Source organism: Erythrolamprus reginae, chromosome 2 (assembly GCF_031021105.1).
Source record: "Erythrolamprus reginae isolate rEryReg1 chromosome 2, rEryReg1.hap1, whole genome shotgun sequence".
Classification (NCBI taxonomy): domain Eukaryota; kingdom Metazoa; phylum Chordata; class Lepidosauria; order Squamata; family Dipsadidae; genus Erythrolamprus; species Erythrolamprus reginae.
The window spans coordinates 194,423,887-194,448,390 of NC_091951.1; the positions used below are offsets into that span (position 1 = coordinate 194,423,887).

At 39.6% G+C, this 24,504-nt stretch overlaps 2 protein-coding genes across 7 annotated transcripts in view; one reads left to right on the top strand and one right to left on the bottom strand.

Annotated features, from left to right (window-relative positions):
- Positions 1-6,124: 6,124 nt before the first annotated feature.
- Positions 6,125-20,094, bottom strand: LOC139161620 (gametocyte-specific factor 1-like). 3 transcript variants are annotated; one of them, XM_070741006.1, is made up of 7 exons: positions 20,028-20,094; positions 15,351-15,478; positions 13,814-13,940; positions 10,305-10,382; positions 9,065-9,107; positions 7,658-7,696; positions 6,125-6,281 (listed from the first exon to the last, which is right to left on the bottom strand). In XM_070741006.1, exons 1-6 carry the CDS (start codon positions 20,077-20,079, stop codon positions 7,675-7,677), a joined length of 450 nt encoding a protein of 149 aa, XP_070597107.1. In that variant the 5' UTR covers positions 20,080-20,094; the 3' UTR covers positions 6,125-6,281; positions 7,658-7,674. The 3 variants fall into 3 exon arrangements, with proteins under 3 accessions (XP_070597107.1, XP_070597104.1, XP_070597108.1); XM_070741003.1 differs by lacking the exon at positions 7,658-7,696; XM_070741007.1 differs by lacking the exons at positions 7,658-7,696; positions 20,028-20,094 and adding an exon at positions 19,263-19,372.
- Positions 19,551-24,504, top strand: part of NCKAP1L (NCK associated protein 1 like) — a 134,576-nt gene continuing 129,622 nt past the window's right edge. For 2 of the 4 annotated variants that reach the window (XM_070740999.1, XM_070741001.1), the window contains exon 1: positions 22,732-23,039. In XM_070740999.1, coding sequence (XP_070597100.1) covers positions 22,938-23,039 — 102 coding nt within the window. In that variant the 5' untranslated portion in view covers positions 22,732-22,937. Of the gene's footprint in view, positions 19,572-20,319; positions 20,414-22,731; positions 23,040-24,504 lie in introns of those variants that run through there. The other 2 variants (XM_070741000.1, XM_070741002.1) reach the window with 2 other exon arrangements.

Genomic DNA, 24,504 nt, shown 5'->3' on the forward strand with positions numbered 1-24,504 from the left:
GAAAAGACACAAATACTCACAAAAAACATGATGGACTCACAGACAAATCAACTAGAAAAATTAACAAATATGAAGATAACAAAAAAAGTAAAATACTTACCGTAGGTATTTGGATTTCTGCCAAAACTATATCATTAAAAAATGATAACCATATAAAACTCTTAGGCCAAATTAAAAAAGATTTGGAAATATGGAATAACTTGTATAAACTTGTCAATGAAACCAAACAGTAAAAATCTCCCTTAATACAATCTTTCTGGTAGTAGGTTGTAAATCCCGTTGCTACTGGTTCGCGTGCAATGCTTCTGTGCAGAAGTGTCCCAGGTGGGTGGGTGGAGCCTCCCACCACTGCCGTTATTGGTTCACTGAACCGGGCCGAATCAGAAGCAACCCATGGCTGAATTCTTCCCTATGTTCATATACAGTATTATACAGTAGTACCTCTAGATACGAGCTGCTCCACATGCGAGTATTCCAAGTTACAAGCCACGATGGGAGCAAAATTTCTGTTCCACACCCGAGCTCAAATTCGGGATACGAGCCGAGCTTCCACTAGGTGGCGCAAGAATCCTTGGTTCTGGTTATCTCGGCAGGGAAAAATAAAGTCTAAAGCCATTTGTTCCAAATACGAGTTGATCGACATACGAGCTCCGTTCTGGAACGAATTAAACTCGTATCTAGAGGTACTACTATACTAAGTTAATTAAATCAGTTGGGTGAGTTTGCACAACTCATTGTGCCACAATTTAACCGTATTATTTGGGTTCATATAAACTAACTGACCATATTTAGTCAGTTGTGTTGTACAAACATAACTATCGATTAAAATATTTTAAGCCCTTATCCTGATCATTCAATTGTATCATGCTCCTTTGTTTTCCTTTCCCGAAACCAACTTGTAACCTTTTCTTTGAATTGTCTGTTCCTCCCAAAAATTTCAATCCCTTAGTGATGGTTCTATCTGCAGTCAGTTGCTTTAATTTATTTGGGCATTTATTTATTTATTTATTGGATTTGTATGCCGCCCCTCTCCAGAGACTCGGGGCGGCTAACAGCGACAATAAAAAAGTGTACAATAGTAATTTGGTATTGATGATTAAAAATCAATTAATATAAAAACCAAACATACATACATACATACCATGCATAGAATTGTAAAGGCCTAGGGGGAAAGAGGATCTCAATTCCCCCATGCCTGGCGGCAGAGGTGGGTTTTCAGTTGTTTACGAAAGGCAAGGAGGGTGGGGGCAGTTCTAATCTCTGGGGGGAGTTGGTTCCAGAGGGCTGGGGCCGCCACAGAGAAGGCTCTTCCCCTGGGTCCCACCAGGCGACATTGCTTAGTTGACGGGACCCGGAGAAGATCCACTCTGTGGGACCTAACTGGTCGCTGGGATTCATGCAGCAGAAGGCGGTCCCTGAGGTAATATGAGGTAATTCATATTTGCTATCTAAGTTAAGCCAGTTTCATTCTGACCTTTTATTTATTTATACAAAATCTAATTTGCAATCACTTTTGGCCTAATTCATATTGGAGTCACCCTATGTCAGGTAAAGGAAAGCTAATCTTTCTTCAGATCCTTTGTTTTCAATTGAAGTTAAAGTAATACACACATAGCTAAGAACTGTTATTTATGCCTACTTATTTTTCAGAAGGGCTAATGGCTAGTTAACCATTAGATAAGAACTGAGGTGTGGAGAACTTGCCAGACTGCAGATAAGGTAATTTTTTTTCTTGAAAAAAGTATTGTAACAGATGGTATTCATGGTTCACTAAACACAATTTGGGTTAAGGTGGATGGCATGGTGAGCCATGCTACAATGTGGTAATATGTCATAGATCAGATAGAGCTGCATTTTATTTAGATGAAACTTGCATAACAGTTTTGGTGATTGCAGGAAATTGCTCATTACTTCATGATGCATCATCCGATTCTAATAAAATATTTAATATATTTTCTGCTTTTTGGCTGACAAAAGGTCAAGGTTCCTATGTGACATTTAGAACATGATATAGAATTATTTTTTTATTTTCCAAATACAGTGATGTTGTTTTTTAAACATCTGGATGCAGGATGGTAATAACGCTTAAAGATCATATTTCTATTCTATCCATTTGTTTGTTTGTTTGTTTGTTTGTTTGTTTGTTTGTTTGTGTTGAAAGGCAGGTCATCAAGTCCAACCTCCTGCTTAAGCAGGAAATCCTACAGCACCCCAGCCAAATGACAGTCCAATCTCCTCTTGAAAATGTTCAAAGTTGGGGAGTTCACAACCTCCGCTGGCAGGCCATTCCACTGGTTGATCGCTCTGACCGTCAGGAAGTTCTTCCTTATTTCTAGGTTAAATCTCTCCTTGGTCAGCTTCCAACCATTGTTCCTCGTCTGGCCCTCTGCTGCCCTGGAAAACAGTGTGACCCCCCTCCTCTCTGTGGCAACCCCTCAAGTACCTGTATACTGCTATCATGTCCCCCCTGGCCCTTCTTTTCTCTATTAAAACTAAACATTTATCTTTTTTCTCCCCTTTTTTCTATCATTTCTCTCTCTCTTCTTTCATCTCCTCTCTCTCTTGCTTTCTTCCTCTCTCCCTTCCTCTCTTCTCTTTCTTGCTTTCTCTCTCTCCCTTCCTCTCTTCTCTTTCTTGCTCTCTCTCTCTCCCTTCCTCTTCTCTCTTTCGCTTTCTCTCTCTCTCACTCTTTCTCTCTTGTTTTCTCTCTCTTTCTTTCTCCCCCTCTTTCTCTCTCTCTCTTTCTCTCTCCCTCTCTCTTCCTTTCTATCTCACTTTGTTTGTTGCTCTTTCTCTGTCTGTCAATGAAGCGGCTGTGAGAGTGCTTTCTCGGAGTGCTTCAGTAACGCCTGCCCAGCCTCTCCTGCAGCCTCTCTGCTGACAGCCCAGGACGAAAGTGCTCCCAGCGAAGGGGCTGCGGGGGGTGAGCGTTCCCGAAGCGCTCCGAGAAAGCATTCCCGTAGCCCCCTCGTTGGGCACGCGGATGAAGAGGAGAAGAAGGCACAGCAGCCACCGCTGCGGGAGGAGCCACGCCCCAAGATGGCAGGCGGAGTAGGAGAAAATCGGAGAGAGGGATGGATCGGGCAGGCGGGTGCAGCGGCAAGAGACCAGGGGCGCGAGGGGCCGGAGGCGCCTGGAGGGGTCGAGGGCGGCTGCAGGAGGTGGTGGCGGGAGAGGAGGCGAAGCTTGTGCTTTGGCCACACAGGGGCCGGATAGGCTGAGGTCAGGCCCGTCGCCCCTGGCTCCAGGGGGCAGCCCCAGCATGGCAGCGGGAGAGGAGGAGGCAAAGCTGGCTACTCGGGGAAGCGACATGTTTGAAAAATGCACTGCTTCCCTTGGCGCAGGCCTTGATGTCAGCCGCCGCTGCCTCCCCCCTTCTGTCCCAGCACAGGCTGAGCCTCAGGGAAAGGGCGCCGCCATCTTTTCCCGAATGGGCAGGGCCAAAGTGGAGTGGGGAACTGTGTCGCTCCCCGCCCCCAACGCCAACGCCTGGCTCGGGTGGGCAACCTTGGAAAAGGCTGTGCGGGGGGTTATTTTTCTGTGCATGCGCGCGCACCTTAGAGGGAACCTCACCCAGGACAAAACCCTGTGGTTCCCCACTGCCTACTTTCTTCCGTGTGGATTTGGAGCTGTTGAGGACAACTTGTTGGGTGCGGTTGGTCAGCCAACTGTTTATCCATCTGCATGTGTTGTAGTCTACCCCATTTTTTTTCTAATTCTATTCTACTCTACTCTACTCTGCTCTCTTTATTTTTATATCCTGCCTTTATTATTTTTCTTCTTCCTATTTTCCCCACAGCAATAATCCTGTGAAGTGGGTTGGGTTGAAAGACAGATATATATTGCCTTTGCTCTTAACTGTTCAAAATGTTGCTGTACAAGGCGTGTATGGAAACTAGAGAAGAGACTAAAATTTCTTTGTATCTGTGCTCCATAATTCATAACCAAGAAAAACAAACTACCCATATCAATGGGAAAGCTACAATCCCCCCCAAAAAATCCCTCTGGTGAAAAAACAAAGCAGGCTATGTAGCTAACTTCAAAAATTGCTACAAAAATATATACTACCAAATAAAGATGGAATGCTCCAACTATCTCAGCAAACAAGAAAACCTTCTGTGCACAAAATCCAAACACACCTTCTATAACTTCGTAAATAAACTCAAGGACTTGAGATCCCTTCCCACCACTAAAAGGATCCAACAACAAATAATGCTATGATGTAACAATCAAAACTAACCTCTTCAGCACATTCTTTGGCTCAGTCTTTGTAAACAGCAACAGCTCATTGCCAAAATTCCCTAGAGGTACTAGAAATACCCACAATGATTTAACACAAATAGACCTCACTGAAGACAGTGTTGAAAAAGCATTACCCGCCCTAAAACCTTCTCTGTCAATCGGACCTAATGGACTACGTGCATATTTCCTAAAAAAAGCTCTCCACAGCCATAGCTGAACCACTCATAATCAGTAACATACACAATTATGACCAATCTCATAAATCAATATCCAAATTGCATATGTTCATCAGTCTGTTTTTCTTTACACTCCCCTCCGTCTCCTTCTCCTCCTACCTTCTTACTTCTCTCCCCCTTCCTACTTCCCTCCATTCCTCCCTTCACCTATGTACTTCCTCTTTCTCCCTCTTTACCTTATCCTGAGTTATTGTTATCCTAATTCATCTCATATTTAACAGACTGATAACATATTCCCATACATTTTTAAACTATCGGTGTCTCTTCTAAAATCATTATTTTTATATAATTTCTATACATGGAACTCTTCATTTTGGGTATATGTTATCAATCTAAGGCAGGCTCCCCAAAACGTAATTTTGTTTCTTGGGTCTACCATCGTTTAATTTTCAATTTTTTCCCAAAATTAGCTGCAATAGCTTAACTTCCAAAAAGATTCATTGCTTTTTATGCCTCATAATTTTTAGTTGTACAGTGGTACCTCATCTTACGAACGCCTCTTCTAACGAACTTTTCGAGATACGAACCCGGTGTTTAAGATTTTTTGGCCTCTTCTTCCAAACTATTTTCACCTTACGAACCCAAGCCACTGCTGCTGGGATGAAGGGGTTTCTTTTTTTTTCTTTTTTGAAGAAAGAAAAGGGAGGGGCGGCTTGGAGGGGGAAAGAATTTGCATTTTAAAAAGTAGGAGAACAGCGTGCTTGCACAGGCACTGAAAAGGTGTCTTTTGAAGAAAGAAAAGGGAGGGGTGGCTTGGAGGGGGAAAGTTTGCATTTAAAAAAGTAGGAGAACAGCGTGCTTCCACAGGCACTGAAAGGGTGTCTTTTGAAGAAAGAAAAGGGAGGGGCGCCCACCTTGCCTTTCTTCCTTCCCACTCACCCTTTAGCCTAGCCTTGCTTCTTCCACCCGCCCCCTTTAGCTGCTCCTCCCTGCCCTCTGTTCGCCTCCCTTCTAAAGTTTGGGATTTTCCTGAAGGATTTGCACGCATTATTTGCTTTTACATTGATTCCTATGGGAAACATTGTTTCGTCTTACGAACGTTTCACCTTACGAACCTCCTCCTGGAACCAATTAAATTTGTATCATGAGGTACCACTGTATTTCTCCCACTCCTCAATTAATATCTTTACTCATCATTCTTTAAAAAAAAAAATTCTATCATTTCTAAGTGTCCTAATCTCACCAGGCTCAAGGTTCCACCCTTCTGAGGTGGGTAAAACGAGAACCCAAATTGTTGGGGGCAATATGCTGACTCTGAAAACTGCTTAGAGAGGGCTGTAAAGCACTGTAAGTGCTATTGCTATTTGTCCTGTATGGTAATTTGGAAGGGACCTGTGGCAGAGAGGCATCTTATGCTTATGAAGTGTAGTTCTTCTGATTAGAATGTCTTTCCTACAACATTAAAAAATCTCACTTCTTCTTCTTCTATATAGGGAGATAGAACCTAGATAATTCTCCTGAAAATGGCTGCTAAGAAGCAGCACATGAGTGCCAGTGTGGCAAAGTGGTTTAAATGCTTAAGACTAAGCAAAATTCAAATTCCCCACTTAATTATAAAGATCACTGATGACATTGAAGCAATCGTTCCCTAGCAATTGTTCTCTCTTAGTTAAGTTTCTCTTTTTTAAAAAAGAGAATCTCATAACTGCAGTTGAAGCTAACTTTATTTTCAATTTTAATAAGTTTTATTTGAATAAAACATATGTTAACAAATTTTAATATTTAAATGTTTAAAAAGGATAGCATTGAATTTTAAACAAATTGTCCCGATTTCTTCTTCCAATGGGATCTTCATGATAAAACCTGGAATAATAGGAATAATATTAATTTTTAATCATCTCAAAATGGCTCGTAACACTCTCCCAAACTTCTTGCAATCTGACAATATTGATAAAAGTCCAAAACAAAGAAGAGGAGAGGGGAGAAACTGCTAAGTATATTGTTTAGCATATACTGGTTGTGAAATGTGAAAAGAATCCTGCGCCCGATACTATTATTAGTTTATTTGAACAAGACACCCTAAGCTAGGGAAATCTATGTCAAAACTCCAAGCAAGGGCATCAAAGAGTGTGTTTATGTCATATCCACCACCTTGCAAACTATAACATACACTTCTGATGCTGAGACTCTAAGGCTGCCTTTGCTAGCAGAGCCTCTAGTCCCATTTACTGTTCATATTCTTGTATCATAGGCAACAGCAGCAACAACAACACCCTTTTCTTGCCATCCCTTTACCGTTCACTTTGACTACATCGGTACTATTTCAAATAGGAAAAAATGACTCCTTCAGTACTCTGCTAAACATGAGCTAACCAATTCAGTGATAGCTTATTCAATAAACTATTACTAAGCTAATGTAATGTTTAGTTGCTCAGATATACCGGTAATGGGAAACCTCTCATCACATTTAACCTCTATTATGAGCAGTATTTGGCTGGTGTCAATTCACATGGTAGTCTGTAGTTCGATTTCTTGTGGTACCAATACTATTGGCTCCCAAAAAAATTTCACTTTCAAAGATGTTGTTTCTGTTACAATTAACTTTGATGGCTTTTCTAATGGCCAAACAACATTTTGTAATGGCCAAACAACATTTTTGAAAGTACCATCTCCCCAGTGCATTTTACAATTACAGTGTTTCCTCGATTTTCGCGGGTTTGAACTTCGCGAATAGCCTATACCACGGTTTTTCAAAAAATATTAATTAAAAATACTTCGTGGTTTTTTTCCTATACCATGGTTTCTCCCACCCGATGACGTCATATGTCATCGCCAAACTAATAATTTTTGCAAATAAATAACAAAAAAAATAATTATTGTTAATAAATAATTATGTTTATAAATATCAGGATCACTAAGTGTCTTATTCAATGGTGAGTAAATGGTTGTTAAGGGAATGGGAAATGGTAATTTAAGGGTTTAAAGTGTTAAGGGAAGGCTTGTGATACTGTCCATAGCCAAAAATGGTATATTTACTTCCGCATCTCTACTTCGCGGAAATTCGACTTTCGCGGGCGATCTTGGAATGCATCCCCTGCGGAAATCGAGGGAACACTGTACTCATTAGCAATGAAACGTCTTTTGCTTCTGTGGATTGGCTGGAACATATCAAGCTAAAAATTAGAAATTCTATAATAGATTATTTAATTCCATAATACATTTATTTATTATTAGATTACCATTGAAGTTGTAGATTCTACTTTTTCTGTGCAGAATAGCTGTCAGGAAGAAAAATATGAGCATCAGTAATTATGTATGTCTTAAATTTACCTCTTCTAACATTCTTTCTCTAATATATATAACAGTAGAGCAGCTTTCATTCATGCAAACAGGGCTGAAAGGATGCAATGCTAGATTTCCATGCTTTAATTTGTAGGGAAGATTAGATATGCAATTCCTTCTTCCATAATAGAAATTGATTCTACAACAACTGATATACTATTCTGTGAAAAATTCCCAATCAGAGTCAATAGAAAAAAACCCAATATCCAGAGATTGCAAGAAGATATATTTGACATATCATAGATGTTTGATAACATTTAGATGTACAGTGGTACCTCTACTTAAGAATTTGTTCCATGACCAGGTTCTTAAGTAGAAAAGTTTGTAAGTAGAAGCAATTTTTCCCATAGGAATCAATGTAAAAGCAAATAATGTGTGCAAACCCATTAGGAAAGAAATAAAAGCTCGGAATTTGGGTCGGAGGAGGAGGAGGAGGAAGAGGAGGAGAACAGTCACTGCTGAAAGAAGAGGGTGAGGTGAGGGGAATCAAAATAATCCAAAACTTTAAGGCTTAAAAAAAAGAGGGACTACCCAGAGCAAAGGGAGCATTTCTTTTTTCTGGGCGCTGGCAGAGGTTTATTCCCTCTCCAAGTGCCCAGAGAAAGGAAAATGCTTTGTTCACTCTGGACTGCCAAAACCACCTTAAGCCCCACCGAAAGGCTCCTCTGGCAGCCCAGAAAAGCCCGAGATGGCCGGGATTAAAGAGGGAATGGCAGGAAACTGGCCGGGCCTTCGTGCTGCTCTCAAATTTCCTGAGAACTTTTTCTGTGCTTAAGTAGAAAATGGTTCTTAAGAAGAGGCAAAAAAATCATGAACACCCAGTTCTTATCTAGAAAAGTTCTTAAGTAGAAGCGTTCTTAAGTAGAGGTAACACTGTATTTGATAATTTTATTATAGACTGATTCTTCAAAGCAACAGCTATCCAAAGAACACTGATGCCTACCAATATCAACTCTTGCCTTGATCATCTTGTTTCCACTACAGTGCATTCTATATGCAGTTGCATTTGTAGACAACTCAGAAACTACATATATGTTGTCTAAGCAAAAGCATTTTTATTTTTCAACTTACACCCACTGTAGTATTGTACTATACTTACTCTCCCTCCACCCCCCATAATACGGCTTATTATTACATAGGTCTTCTACACCATAAAACATACACAAAAGATATACCTCTTTGACATAAAAAGTTGATTGGGCCAGATTTAAGAAACACTATTGACCTTGTGTCATTTGTTAAACCATTGTGATGCTGAATTAATAGGTGAAACAACAGGCAAAGCAGTTATTCTGTAGACTCACCTCTTCCCAAAAACAAAAACAGGAGCAGGATATTTATCAGCATCTTTAAAAGAAGGAACAGTAGTAAACCAGTATTAGATGCCCTTTGCATAATTACATAACTGGAAAGCTCTTTTCCGATTTTTTGCATGAAGCGCTCAAGTTGATAAGACATGAACTACATTCTCAAATGAGATAGTTATGCTTAATGGCACCGTTAAAATTATTTTGCCAAAATATCTAAAGCATTCTAGAAATAAACACAAAAATATTGTTCAAATCTTCCCTATTGGTTCAGAACCTAAGCGGCAGGGAGAGCCTGTGCAAAAATAATAGGAAGAGAAGACAGCAAGTGGAAAATTCAAACGCCAGTCAGGAGAAAGATGGGGGTGGAGTTTTTTTTATCAGTTTAACTCACTCTCAGGTCTACTTAAGCCCTTTCTTAAACCTTTGTTCTTATATCAGTGATGAGTAACCTTGCTGCTCTTCTCATCATCTAGACTAGAGTAGCATCCCTGCATGCTATTATGAACATTTTTCTCATCAAAAGCTCCTAAGGACAATACTAAACTTCATAGAGCATCCCAGACAAACACGTAAAGGATGTCCTATTATCTAAATCCCCACTGGGTCCAATTTGATTTTTAACAGGGGCAATTGGAACTTTGTTTAAATCAAGTTAATGGCCTTTTTAGGCTTCCTCCACATGAGTAGGAGTTCACTTTTTGAATATTAAGAATCATATGTCACAATGTGTGTGTGTGTGTGTGAGAGTGAGAGAGAGAGAGAGAGAGAGGATTTTAGAGATACTTAGGTGGGGCATGAGCAAAAAAAGGCTGGGAACCACTGATCAAAATTTTAACTTGTCTCAATGGTTGCAATTCAAAAGTGGGAAAAGACCTCTTGGCCTAAATCAGCAGGAACACTTAATCATTTGGAGCAGTGTTTCCCAACCTTGGCAGCTTGAAGATATTTGGACTTCAACTCCCAGAATTCCCCAGCCAGTGAATGCTGGCTGGGGAATTCTGGGAGTTGAAGTCCAGATATCTTCAAGTTGCCAAGGTTGAGAAACACTGATTTGGAGAGAGATCTGGTTCTTTAAATCTGTTTTAAACTGGGGTTTCCAAGAGGGAAGGAGTTCCTGCTTTGTCATAAAAAACCCCCCAAAAACCAAAATGTGTTTGGTTCAATTATAATACTTTTCAATTTGGGGAAAAATTGTGTACAGTTGTGGTGCTGTATACTGGAAATAAAAACTCACCAGCGTCCCAGTCTTCCTGCGGTGGTGGGCATTCCACACCAGTTTCCTTTTTGAATCTCATGTTTATATTGGCAGCTCCTGCAACCAAAATGTTCAGAGTTATGAACAGTGATATTGCTATCGAATAGTTATGAACAGTTACACGCAGTGATATTTAGTTCCAGGGCTGAGCGTCTCTCCTTACGATGTTGGAACTCATGTTTGTGAATTCACATAATTTATTTATTTATTATTATTTATTTATTAATCAGATTTGTATGCCGCCCCTCTCCGAAGACTCAGGGTGGCTAACAACAATAATAATACAATGTAAACAAATCTAATATTTAAGTTAATTTAAAAAAAACCCAATTTAAGAAACCAATCATACATACTGACATACCATGCATAAATTTTATAAGCCTAAGGGGAAGGGAAAGTCTCAATTCCCCCATGCCTGACGACAGAGGTGGGTTTTAAGGAGCTTACGAAAGGCAAGGAGGGTGGGGGCCATAGTTCCCTCTAAGCTGAGCAGTGAGCAATCGCTCACTTAAAAATCATCATCAACTCAGAATTTTTCAAACCTGCCCAGAAGCCGAGAGGGAAAGAGTGAGAGGGAAGGAGAGAGAGAGGAAGAGAGGAAGAGAGAGAAACAGATAGAAAAAAGAGAGGAAGAAAAAGAGAAAGAAAAAGAATGGGAGTAAGGAAGAGAGAAAGAAAATCAAAATCTAGTTTGAAACTAGCTCAACTATTTAAATGGCATTTTGATATTGATAGAGTTGCCTATTATGAGCTCACTATTATAGACACACAGTACAGTATTTTATTTTGAAATTCTCTGAGGCAAAACAGGGTGGATTTTTTGTTTGTTTGTTTGTTTGTTTGTTTGTTTATTTATTTATTTATTTATTTATTCATTTATTTATTTATTTATTATTTTTGTGCCGCCCAGTCCCAAAGGGACTGCCGCTCAGACACTATACTTTTCTGCCCCCCCCCCAAAAAAATTAGAGGGAACACTGGTGGGGGCAACTCTGATATCTGGGGGGAGTTGGTTCTAAAAGGTCAGTGCCGATACGCTCAAGTTCAAAGCAACTCTGTTGCAATGCAAAGCATCCTGGTCTCAGATTTTAATTTTAATGATTTTTACATTGGCTTTACGCGCTTTCATGAAATGTTTCACGTGTCATGAAATATTTTTAATGTTGATTTTAAATAGACATTTCATTTTCAAAATGCCAGGTGTCTTTGGTAGCTGCTCTATCAAGTTAAATGAATTTTTAAAGGGGGGGGGCATTTTGTGAGAAAGACGGGTGGGCTTCAAAATCTTTAGCAAGGGGTTCTCTGCCTGGTTGCTGGGTGGGTGTGATAATGATGGGAGTGGCCTAGGCATTTCAAGATCATATGCTGCAACGTCCTACCTGTCAATGACTACTTCAGCTTCAACCGCAACAACACAAGAGCACGAAACAGATTCAAACTTAATATTAACCGCTACAAACTTGACTGTAAAAAATATGACTTTAACAATCGAGTTGTCGAAGCGTGGAACTCATTACCAGACTCAATAGTGTCAACCCCTAACCCCCAACATTTCTCCCTTAGACTATCCACAATTGACCTCTCCAGGTTCCTAAGAGGTCAGTAAGGGGCGTACATAAGTGCACCAGTGTGCCTTTCGTCCCTTGTCCAATTGTCTTTCCTTTATCTCATATATCATATATATTTTCTTCCTTTCATATATCTTCTCCTCTATTTTATATTTTTCTTTATATATATTACCTCATGTCTATTCTCTTCTATGTATTGTGTATTGGACAAAATAAATAAATAAAATTAAAAAATAAATTTTTTGCCATCTCCAGGCTCCGGAGGCTTTCCTCAAGCCTCTGGGAGGGCAAAAACGGCCTTCCCAGTCTCTCTCCCTGAACCTCCCTGCAGTTACCTTACACTTACTCCTGGGAATGGCAGGATGGGCAGGCCCAGCCAGGGATGGAGGTTCTCCAAACTGCACAGAATCTTAGCTACATGTTCTCCCCAAACCCCTGCAAACCCACAGCAGCCCACCCCTGGAGAAAGAACTTGCTATGGCATGAAATACAAAAATTAATGGAAGCTCTCCATTGTCTTGGGTGAGTTCCCTTCTTAAATACATAAACACTTTCTGATTATTTACTGAGAGAGGAAAGGGGAACAGAAGAACAGCTTCTACGTTGTACAACAGATAATTTCAGACACTCCTATATCTCCTATACCTTTCTTCTTGTTGTGTCCAGAGGACAGTTAGGCATTGTACCCGCCCCTTATTTCTTGGGCGGGAAAATACTATAAGGTGATTGGTTGGCAGCCCGGCATATATATAGCTGCCGGGCAAGGCCATGTTGTCTTTTGTCTTATTCATGTAACCGTTATTCTCATTAATAAAAGAGCAGTTGTTTACCACACGAGTGGAGTCCTTCATCCAGCAAGGACTTAACATTTCTATTCCTATATCTCTTCTTCTGTTCTTTCACTGATATGTTCTATTACTATATCTTCTTTTCTATTATTTCTTAGATATATTTTACTATGAGTATCTCCTCTATAACCGTCATCATGTATTTTACTATGTGTATATAGGTATATACCTACTAAAACCCTCATTGTGTATTGGACAAAATAAATAAATAAAACAAATAAAATAAAACATCTAAGTCAGGGAATTAATTGGACCATTAAATCATGGGAATTAATTGGACCATTAAATCATCTTTCAGGACCAAAGCTTCAGTACTGCCCACTTTATTGCTTCATGTCCACGTTTAAATGTGTGTGTGTCGGGGGGGAAGGAAATATGTTAATTGCATATCTTTTTTACTTCTGTTTGGAGGAACAAAGCATAAAATACTCCTCAATTTCACTTCATAAAATCAAAGAACAGAGGCGAATCACACCTTTTTTCCAGAACGTTCTTGTACTTACTCTACTTTATAATAGTGTATTTTGTATTTTTTGCCCAGGAAAATTTAATTTTATGGCATGTACAGAAATCTTTCTCTGTTTGAAAAGTTCATTGAAGCTACTATGTCTGCCAAAGTTTATATGTAACTATTGTAATCTTCCTTCATTTATTTGACTGCATTGTATGTCAGTCATGATAGCTTTTCATTTTATTATTTATTTATTTTATTACTTAGATTTGTATGCCGCCCCTCTCCGAAGACTCGGGGCGGCTTACAAATCTTACAAAATTTTGATTTCCTTGCTTGCAATGTCTAACTTTTTAAAAGAATGAACCTGTGATCGTTAAAAAAATACTTTTCATACCTGTGTTGCTCACTATAGGTTCATCTCTTTTGCACCTTATTTTACAACCCATTTGAATATTCAGTATATAGTCTAGGCAGCATATTTATTTGGTTGAAATATTTGGGGATGCTGATTTCTGTAGCCAGCATCTCAGCTTAATACACATTTTTTATTAACAACATAACCTATTACACCAAGAGTCCTAGTGAGCATTCAAGCAGAAAAAAGAATCAAACTCTTACCTTTGAACATCTCCAAATCAATTTTATCCTCACAGGATTCAAGATGGGAATTGAAATTTTCCTTGGGAATTCTATGGCGAGCATTGTAGGGACATGTTACCATTCTTTTAGCAATCTTCTCATTGTTCTAGGCAAAAAACAAAACCCAAGAGATGACAATAATGTAGAAATTGGCTGTCTGCAAAATCCAGTCATCAGTGATACTTCAGGAAATATGTAGTTAGTTGGGGGAAAGATCAAAGGCAGCATGAGAAAATATTATTTTACTGAAAGAGTAGTAGATCCTTGGAACAAACTTCCAGCAGACGTGGTTGGTAAATCCACAGTAACTGAATTTAAACATGCCTGGGATAAACATATATCCATTGTAAGATAAAATACAGGAAATAGTATAAGGGCAGACTAGATGGAGAATGAGGTCTTTTTCTGCCATCAGTCTTCTATGTTTCTATGTTTTTAAAATATAAAAGATACAGGAGAAAAAGAATTATCAACCCAATTTTTTTTAACCTGGAGGAGCTCTCACAGTGCCACTAATATCTCAGGAGTGGAAAATTAAGGGATTTAGCAATCTTTTGACCCTTAACACAATTTCCTAAGGAGTAATGGTGTGTGGAACATGAAAATGGATCTTGGCATAGTAAATTTCAAGATTAATAAAACCTCCATACTTTAGGACAGTGATGGCGAACCTATGGCACGGGTGCCACAGGTTGCAAGCGAAGCCATATCTGCTGGCATGCAAGCCGTTGCCCTAGCTCAGCTCTAATGTGCATGTATGTGCCAGCCAGCTGATTTTTGGCTTGCACAGAGGCTTTGTGAGGGCATTTTTGGCTTCCAGAGAGCCTCCAGGGAGATGGGGAGGGTGTTTTTACCCTCCCTGGCTCCAGGAAAGCTGTTGGAGCCTGGGGAGGGCAAAACACAAGCCTATTGGGTCCACCAGAAATTGGGAAACAGGCTATTTCTGGCCTCCAGGGGGCGGGGGAAGCTCTTTTCACCCTCCCCAGGCATTGAATTATGGGTGTGGGCACTCGCGCATGCATGCACACATGTGCACACTCTTTCGGCACCCAAGGAAAAAAAGGTTTGCCATCACTGCTTTAGGAAAAGGCTTGAAATTAAATTGAACCATTTTGACTCTTCCAAGGAAACTGAATGGGCTATCTATGGCAATATCATAAAACAACACCAGTGTAAGTTTTTTTTCATCCACAATTTTACTGAATAACATTCTGCTTTAGAACCCGAAAAATGTTCTTTTGTAGGCAGTTCTGAAGTTTTTTTAGGAAGTAGTACAATATGGAACAGGTCTGCTGTGTGTTTTCATTCCAAGAACTCACTTGGAAGGAATTCTGTTTAATGTTGACTAAGAAACGCGAGAACAGTTCAACACTGGGGACAAGCACATCTGGTGTCAGAGTTGGAACTCTCTGTAATCAAATGTTTTGAGCTTCTCTCTTCTTTCAAGTTTTATCTAGCTTGGCTTTAAATGTCAACACGCTTTGCTTATATACACCGCATTTCATTTTCTCCTTACCTCCCTGCACTTCACCAAGTGATAAGGGAAGCGGCTGGCTCTGATCTGATGGTTTTTGTCATAGGGACACTGAATCAGACGTTCCGGATCCATGAGTGATGTGGGAAGACAGCTGGGTGGTTGTGCTCCTAAAGATGATGAAAAATAAATGAGTGAATAGAAAGGTACTATTAAATAGCAAGGTACCCAGACGCCTTAAACATGATCTATTGTCCACAAGATCATATGCTACAATGTCCTGCCTATCAAAGACTACTTCAGCTTCAACCACAACAACACAAGAGCACACAACAGATTCAAGCTTAATATTAACCGCTCCAAACTTAACTGTAAAAAATATGACTTTAGTAATCGGGTTGTTGAAGCGTGGAACTCATTACCGGACTCCGTATTATCATCCCCTAACCCCCAACATTTTACCCTTAGACTATCCATGGTTGACCTCTCCAGATTCCTAAGGGGTCAGTAAGGGGCGTACATAAGTGCACTAGAGTGCCTTCCATCCCCTGTCCTATAGCCTCTCCTATATCTCATATTTCTTCTCTACTATATCCTCTATAACATTCATTGTGTATTATTGCGTATTGGACAAAATATAAATAAATAAATAAGTAAGTAAATAAATAAATAAAAATATTCTAAGACTCAGTGGAAAGCATGACAGATTTTTTTAATGCTAATATGTCTAATTATTTCTTAAATTCCATATAATCATGTTGTTCAGCAGCCCGTAGCTTATCTTATTATTCCCTCCATTAAAAAAAAAATCAGAGATGAACCCTTGGATTTAATACATTCAGGTTTATTTAGGAAAGAGGTTGCTGCTCCAGTGCTGCCAAGTTGCTTCTGCAGCTACATGGTCCTCATTTTGAATATTCAGTGGCATTTACAGGCATTCAATTCCTTACTTGGACTACAGTTGGTCCAGAATGCAGCTGCGCGAGCTGTGGTGGGTGCGCCCAGATACAACCACACCATCAATTCTTCACAGGTTGCACTGACTTCCTATTGGTCCGTTCACAATTCAAGGTATTGATTATTACCTTTAAAGCCCTACATGGTTCAGGGCCTGAGTATCTTCGAGACCACCTTCTACCACTTAGATCCCACAGGGTTGGTCTTCTTCAGGTCCCATCAGCTAAACAGTATCAGCTGGCGGGTCCACGGGGGAGGGCCTTCTCTTTTCCTTAATTTTTCCCTAGTTCTATGTTACTTATCTCCTTGTTTAGTTTCCACCCATTGCTTCTTGTTCTACCCTCAGGCGCTTTGGAGAATAGCCTGACTCCCTCTTCTTTGTGGCAACCCCCGAGATATTGGAATACTGCTATCATGTCTCCCCTAATCCTTCTTTTCATTAAACTAGACATACCCAGTTCCTGCAACTGTTCTTCATATGTTTTATCCTCCAGTCCCCTAATCATCTTTGTTGCTCTTCTTTGCACTCTTTCTAGAGTCTCAACATCCTTTTTACATCGTGGCGATCAAAACTGAATGCAGTATTCCAAATGTGGCCTTACCAAGGCATTATAAAGTAGTATTATCTGCGAGACCGCCTTCTGCCGCACGAATCCCAGCGGCCAGTTAGGTCCCACAGAGTTGGTCTTCTCCGGGTCCTGTCGACTAAACAATGTCGTCTGGCAGGACCCAGGGAAAGAGCCTTCTCTGTTGTGGCTCCAACCCTCTGGAATCAACTCCCCCCAGAGATTAGGACTGCCCCCACCCTCCTTGCCTTTCGTAAACTCCTTAAGACCCACCTTTGTTGTCAGGCTTGGGGGAACTGAGACATCTCCCCCTTGCCTATGTAATTTTGTGCATGATATGACTGTGTGTATGTATTTTATCTATTGGGTTTTTTTTTCTTTTTAGACTTTTTAATGTAAAACTGTTATTTTAGATTTTAATTATTAGATTTGTTACTATGTATTGCTTTTATCACTGTTGTGAGCCGCCCCGAGTCTACGGAGAAGGGCGGCATACAAATCTAATTAATAATAATAATAATAATAATAATAATAATAATAATAATAATAATAATTAACACTTCACGTGATCTTGATTCTATTCCTCTGTAAATGCAGCCTCGAATATTTTCAAAATCTGGGGCCTATAGACTCTCATAGGATTGAAATTTGGCAAAGTTGATAAAACATTTTGTGATGTAAAAATGATCCTAAAACAGTTTATGACATAGTAAAAAATGTCATAAAGCATTTCCTGTGCTGAGGTTTGACTATTCAGTTGGGCTATTTTCAAGACAGATGCAACTCTGTATCACAACTTTTCCAGTGAAGGCCATATATTAAATGATCCATCATTGTTGAAGACATTGAAGAATCTGGTAAGGAAATAATGAGGACTCAGCAGGACATGGGTTGTCTAAATTATAACTAAGCCTATTATTAAGTGATTTACAAATTGCACTGACATGGATTTGAAATGGTTGAATAGGCCATAATAGGCTGGATGTATATAATGCTAAGCCATGTGATTTGCTTGGCCATGTATTAATCTGCCTATATAAATATAGGGTCAAAACTGTTGGGATTGGTTCAGTTGGTTCATTTCTGGTTCATTAAATCAGAAATCAAAGTATGGGTTATAAAGTATAGTGGCTTTGCTCACAGCAAACTAAGTCATGTTTGATATTGATTTAAATGACATAGAAATCAGAATACTGATTCATAGCCTTCCCCCCCCCACACACATACACACACACACACTAAAAAGTAGCTTTTTAATCTGATTAAATGGGGAATTTCTAATTCACTCAACTTGCATAGGTTTGGGGAACAATTAAAAAGGCATGAGACTTAGAATACTAAGTCTCATGCCTTTTTAATTGTTCCCCAAACCTATGCAAGTTGAGTGAATTAGAAATTTCCCATTTAATCAGATTTAAAAGCTACTTTTTAGTGGGGGAGGGGGGAAGGTTATGAATTTTCTTGACCATGTTTGCACAATGAGCTAATCTGCAGCTTTTTGATTAATTAATCCTTGCTTTGGGTTCACAATATATATCTAGCCAACTATATTTTTCATGCATTCTATAAATCAAATGGGAAAGTATTGTTATTTATAAGCCACAATTGATATCTAAGTTTGAAGCATGAATCAATGTTTAATTCAACTAACTAAATTTAAACAAATTTTATATTAGTAGAACATAAGCCACATCATGGTTTACAAAACATTTGTCACAGTCTGAATTCTTTTTTAGTACTATGAGGAACACAGCCATTAGATCCAATTCTGACCAGATGTATTTATTTTTTCATTCCATAATGTGTAAGGGGTATGTTATTTTATTGTGTTGTAAAAACACAATTTTGTTTTATTCACCAAACTGGCTTAGTGTGATAGATAAAACCCAGTTACAAACTTTTACTGAATAATTAAAGCAAAGAAAAAAAGACTTATGTGTGTTCCTGCTTTCCACCTTATTCCTCTGCAGACTGTTAGCGGAATTAAAAAACAAAAAAGCTAAGTTCTCCCATGTGAAAAAAAGGAGGGGGCATTTCATATTGCTTTTTATTTATCCAACTTGAATATACCCACCCATCTCAAACAGATGATACCCCGCCGGACCAAATAATTAAAACAAAACACAAACAAAAAAGAAATTAAATGCAAATATCAACCAAGCGATATCTGTTGGTGTCAACATAGCCAGGAAACGTAGCCCTTCAGCCCAAACCTGGGCATATAATCATATTTTCAAGGTCAATAGTTATTCTCAGAGAGACACAGCAGAAAAGACAAATCACCTAGTCCCCCACCAGCCAAATTTCTTTGGCTGGCAGGACCCATAGCATGCCTGCCCTGCAAGACCAGATTGAACAGATAAAACTGGTCCCTCAACCAAACACAGCCTCCCTCCCAAAGCAGCAGCCTTATGTCTATCACATAACCAACCTGCCTGACTCCTGACTCAGCGGTTCACCAGTTGAAGCTTCTGACTGCTCTTCAAAGGCAGGCCTATTTTATGAAGTAGCTAATGGAAACACCTGTCTGCCTTTCTCTCTGCTGATTGGCTCAAATTGCCTTTGTCTTTAGCAGGGCAAAGAGTTACACCTAAACAATTGGCTACATTCAAATGGATACAGGTTTCTCCTAATAGCAATTGAAATGTAGAGTGAACCAATGGCGGAACACATGGTGGGAAACTTTCTTGAAGAACTTTCTCACATTATTGTTACCAAGGAACCCATTGTATTACAAAAGGTGGGATACAAAAATTGCAGCCACCCTTGTCTTATCTTTAAAAAGTAGTATGGATACTTCAAAGATCATTGATACAAAATTTCTCAACTACAGAATAATAGTTTAAAACTATTGTAGATAGTATACTGGTTAATGGTTTTAACTAGTCCTTTTCTCACTAAATGCTAAATACCTAACTGATTTGTATCCCAGTGGTCTAGTTAATGATTCAAGGTTGAGCAAACCCAGGCAATTTCATTAAGTAAGCCATGGATCAACTAACCATGGATCAGGGATGTTTTGCAAACACAATTTGATTTTCATCTTTCTTTTGACTCAAGGGTTGCCCAGGCTTACAGTACTAAGTCAAGCTAAAAGATTCAAAACTCTGGTGAGGAATAAGGTGTTTTTTTTTAATGCACTAGGCAGAGATTCATATTTGGGGAAAGGATCCCAGTTTGAAGAAAAGCAGGATACCTTGTTTGACGTGTACAGCAAGGATAACTTCCAAGCTAACATTGGCAGACATCCCACCTCAACTCATTCCATTTGTATTGCTGATTACTGGTTCTGGGTAAAGAAAGGGCAGAGACAGTGAAGAGAGGACATCTGTTTAGAGGAATGTTTCCAAAGCCATGAACTCATCCGTTTGTTCATTAGTACAACTGGCATAACATAAGGACTCTTGTGCTCTTCCTTGAAACTAATTGTGGTAATCAAAAGGAGCCTGAAAAATCCTTTTAGGGCCAGTAGCCTTTTGGCAACTCTCTTGTTCAGGCCAGGGGGGGAAAAAAACCCATGATAGCAATTTGGGTTCCTGGTTTGCAGTTTCTTTCTTACCTTGAAGGAGAAAGCTTCAAATGGTAAACCTCTCTGTTTTTCCCCCTATTATCTTTCTTTTGTAACTATGCTCAAAAAAATAAAGGGAACACTCAAATAACATCCTAGATCTGAACAAATGAAATATTCTCATTGATTATTTTTTGCACAACTATTCCATTTGTAAGTAAAATTGATTGTCAATCAGCGTTGCTTCCTAAGTGGATAGTTTGATTAAACAGAAGTTTGATTTACTTGGAGTTATATTCTGTTATTTAATTGTTCCCTTTATTTTTTGAGCAGTGGCTCTATGATCCTTAGGTTGGTTTGGGCTGGTTGTGCCTATCAGCCAATTTTTGACTCCCCATGACTTCAAGATAATGTTGATGATTGCTGACTACCTGGACTAGTCCTACAATTTTGGCTCCTGCTTGGCCATTTTGTGATTAAGGCACCAGGCTAAAACCCGGAACCCATGGAATCTAGTTCCACTTAGGCACAAAGCCAGCTGGGTGACCTTGGGCCATCCACTCAGCCTTAGAAAGGAGACATTAGCAAACCACTTCTAAAAAACATTGCCAAGAAACTTCAGGGGCTGGACCAGGAAGTCGCTAGTTGCTAATGTTAACCTGAAGGCACAAAAAACTCATGGACCTAGTGATTGTATTCAAAGGACACAGTCCTGGTTATCCAAATACAGGAAGTCCTCGAAAAAACCATAAATACAGGCAGGCAATCTTATAGGCAGTTTGATCCTAGAGAACTGTAGTTATTATTGACACAAATACCCAGGGAAATAAGCTTGGCTTCAATTGGTTTGTAAATGAAGTCAGATTTGAGAGCTGGCTAAATACAGTTAGTCCTCCACTTATGACTGCAACTGAGCCCAGAATTTATGTTGCTAGCTGAGAAACTTGTTAAGCGGATTTTGCTCCATTTTACAACTTTTCTGGCCACCTTTGTTACATGAAATTAGTAACACCGTTGCTAAGTGAAGCTGGCTTCCCCTTCCCCCCTCTGCTTGTCAGAAGGTCTCAAAAGGTGATCACATGACCCTGGGACACTGCAGCCGCCATAAATGTGAACCAGTTGTCAAGCATCCAAATGTAAATCACGCAACCTTGGGATGCTGCAACATGCAACCGTCGTAAGTGTGAAAAATGGTCATAGGTCACTTTTTTTTACTTCCATTATAACTTTGAACGGTCACTAAATGAACTGTAAGGTGAGGACTACCTGTGTTTATTCATTTAACCCATGGGTGTTGGGGATGGGTGACATCCCCTATACAGCAGGTGAGTTCGCAAGATTAAAATACGACTGACTAGACCAGTGGTTCTCAACCTGGAGGTCTATTTCACAGGGGTCACCTAAGGCCCCTGTGAAATAGTCTGCATTGGTTGCCGATCAGTTTCCGGTCACAATTCAAAGTGTTGGTATGACCTATAAAGCCCTTCATGGCATCAGACCAGAATATCTCCGGGACCGCCTTCTGCCGCATGAATCCCAGCGGCCGATAAGGTCCCGCAGAGTTGGCCTTCTCTGGGGCCCGTCGACGAAACAATGTCGTCTGGTGGGACCAAGGGGAAGCGCCTTCTCTGTGGTGGCCCCGACCCTCTGGAACAACTCCCCCCCGGAGATTAGGATTTTACAAACTTTTACAAACTCCTTAAAACCCACCTCTTGTCAGGCATGGGGAAATTGATTCCCCTGGGCCGTTTCAGCTTTACGTATGGTTTGTATGAGATGTATGATTGTTTTTTATATTAAGAGTTTTAAATTGTTTTTAACTATTGGATTTGTACTGTTTTGTTGTTGTGAGCTGCTCCGAGTCTCCGGAGAGGGGCGGCATACAAATCTAATAAATAAGTAAGTAAGTACCGTAAGTAAGTAAGTAAGTAAGTAAGTAAGTAAGTAAGTAAGTAAGTAAGTAAGTAAGAAAGATAAAAAGAAAGGAAGGAAAGAAAGAAAGAAAGAAAGAAAGAAAGGCCATGGGAAAAGACAAATTTCCCATGGTGTTAGAAACTAAAGCTTCTATTCTGGTGCCTTGGAACATATTTTTACAATCCGACCAATCAGGCGTTTATAGCAGGGGTGTCCCTCTGACCTTCCTGCCAATCAGCTTAAAGCTCTGTTGGGAGAATTGGCGCTAGACTTATGGTTGGGGGTCACCACAACATGAGGAACTGTATTAAGGGGTCACGGCATTCGAAAGGTTGAGAACCCTTGGTAGACTGTCGTTCATTATGTCATATAACAGGAACAGAAGCAGTACTAAGTAGCAAGCTAGGCAGAAGTGAAAGAAGCTGTTTTAACTGTTGGCAAGGTGGCTTTGCCTCAGAACTTCTCTGCTCATTGAGCAGCCTGGTTACAGGAAGTCCTAGCCTCAGAGGGGAAGCTGCATTCTCCTTGTCAGAAGAGGAAGCATTGCAGTGAAGTCTACATGATTAGCTGAAAGCCCCACGATCAAGTCGTGCCACAGGAGTTGTGGCTGGGTGTGGCCTGCTTTTGAATCTCTCCCCTCACTGAGCCTGAAGCCCCAAGGGGCGCTGCCGATTCCTTGGGAAGATGTCTCTGTCCTCCGTGTACGAGCACAAATTTGCCGAGAAGCTGACAATTCTTAATGACAGGGGCAAGGGGGTGCTCATCCGGGTATATAACATCAAGAAGGTAGGCGCTGATGTGCTCCTGGGGCGGGTCATTCTGCTCTTCGGGCAAAGATATTTATTTCCAGCTGATCTTAAGGAAGGAATATAGCAATGTCTGGGATCTATAAAGTGTGGATGTGTCTGTCTAACTGGGGCCTTTCTCTGTTTCGTTCTCCTGGCTTACAGCAAGGGTGGGAGGCCCATAAAGTTTAATCTCCTATTCAACTTGGTTGGAGGAAACTGGTGGATAGAGAAAAAAATAATACTGTAATGCGGCCTACAACTACCACCCAGAAACACTAGTTGAAAGAGTGATTAAAAAACGAATGGTTCTTAAATAGCAAGCATATAGTAGTCTTGATAAAGGTCTGGGAGTACTTTTTTATTTTATTTATTTATATTTATATTTATATTTATATTATTTATATTTATATTTATATTTATATTTATATTTATATTTATATTTATATTTATATTTATATTTATATTTATATTTATATTTATATTTATATTTATATTTATATTTATATTTATATTTATATTTATATTTATATTTATATTTATTGGATTTGTATGCCGCCCCTCTCCGTGGACTCTCCGTTTTTAATTGAGTGATTTTTTAGGTGATGCTTTAAAAGTAAATAGTTTGATCCCCACCCCCGCTTGTCAGTTTGTAACTTTATTCTAATTTTCTCCAGCTTCAGACTTGCTTTCCTTCCTGTATATTATTCTAACCCTTCTTCTAGACCAGGAAGAATATCCTTGTCATTATTTAAGTAGTTCTCACAACACAACACGCTGAACTTGATTTGGTGTGCTTTAAGAATCCAAGCCTGGTGATTAGTTTATGGTTCACTGTGTGTAGCACAAAACTAAGATAGTTGGCTCAACGCTGTAAATTAAATGGTTAATCTGGTGCACATAGTCCTTATAGGTTTTGAACCACAATCTGTCTGAGCAGTATCCCTGCTCAGACAGATGGTGGTTCAAAACATCACACTGATACAATGGTTTGTTTTGGTTTAGTGCAGAGGTGGGGAACTATGGCCCCTTTATGACTTATGGACGTCAGCTCTCATAATTTCTGAGCCAATATGACTCAAGGTCGTAAGTCATAAAAAGGTGGTCCTTCCCCACTCCTCGTTTAGTGTTTGTTGTTAGTGCTTATGTTTCTTTTAAACATGAAACTTGGGTTTGTGGCTTTCTATGCTAAATTAATTTAGCCAATTGTGGTTTACTCAAATTATAGCTTATTGCAATGTGTGGACCTAGCTTGTGGTTTTAGCATGCTGCTTTTTCTGCACTGGCCTATATTCTATTGTGGCCTAATGTTCCCTCTATCCAAATAGGGACTGTTTTTCGCTTATGATTTCTATACTGCTTAAAGTGACAGTATTAAGATTATATTTTAAAAGCAGAGGATAGCATGCTGGGACTTTCAAATGTTTCACGCATGTCCCAAACATTTCTTCAGAGGAGCCTAAAAG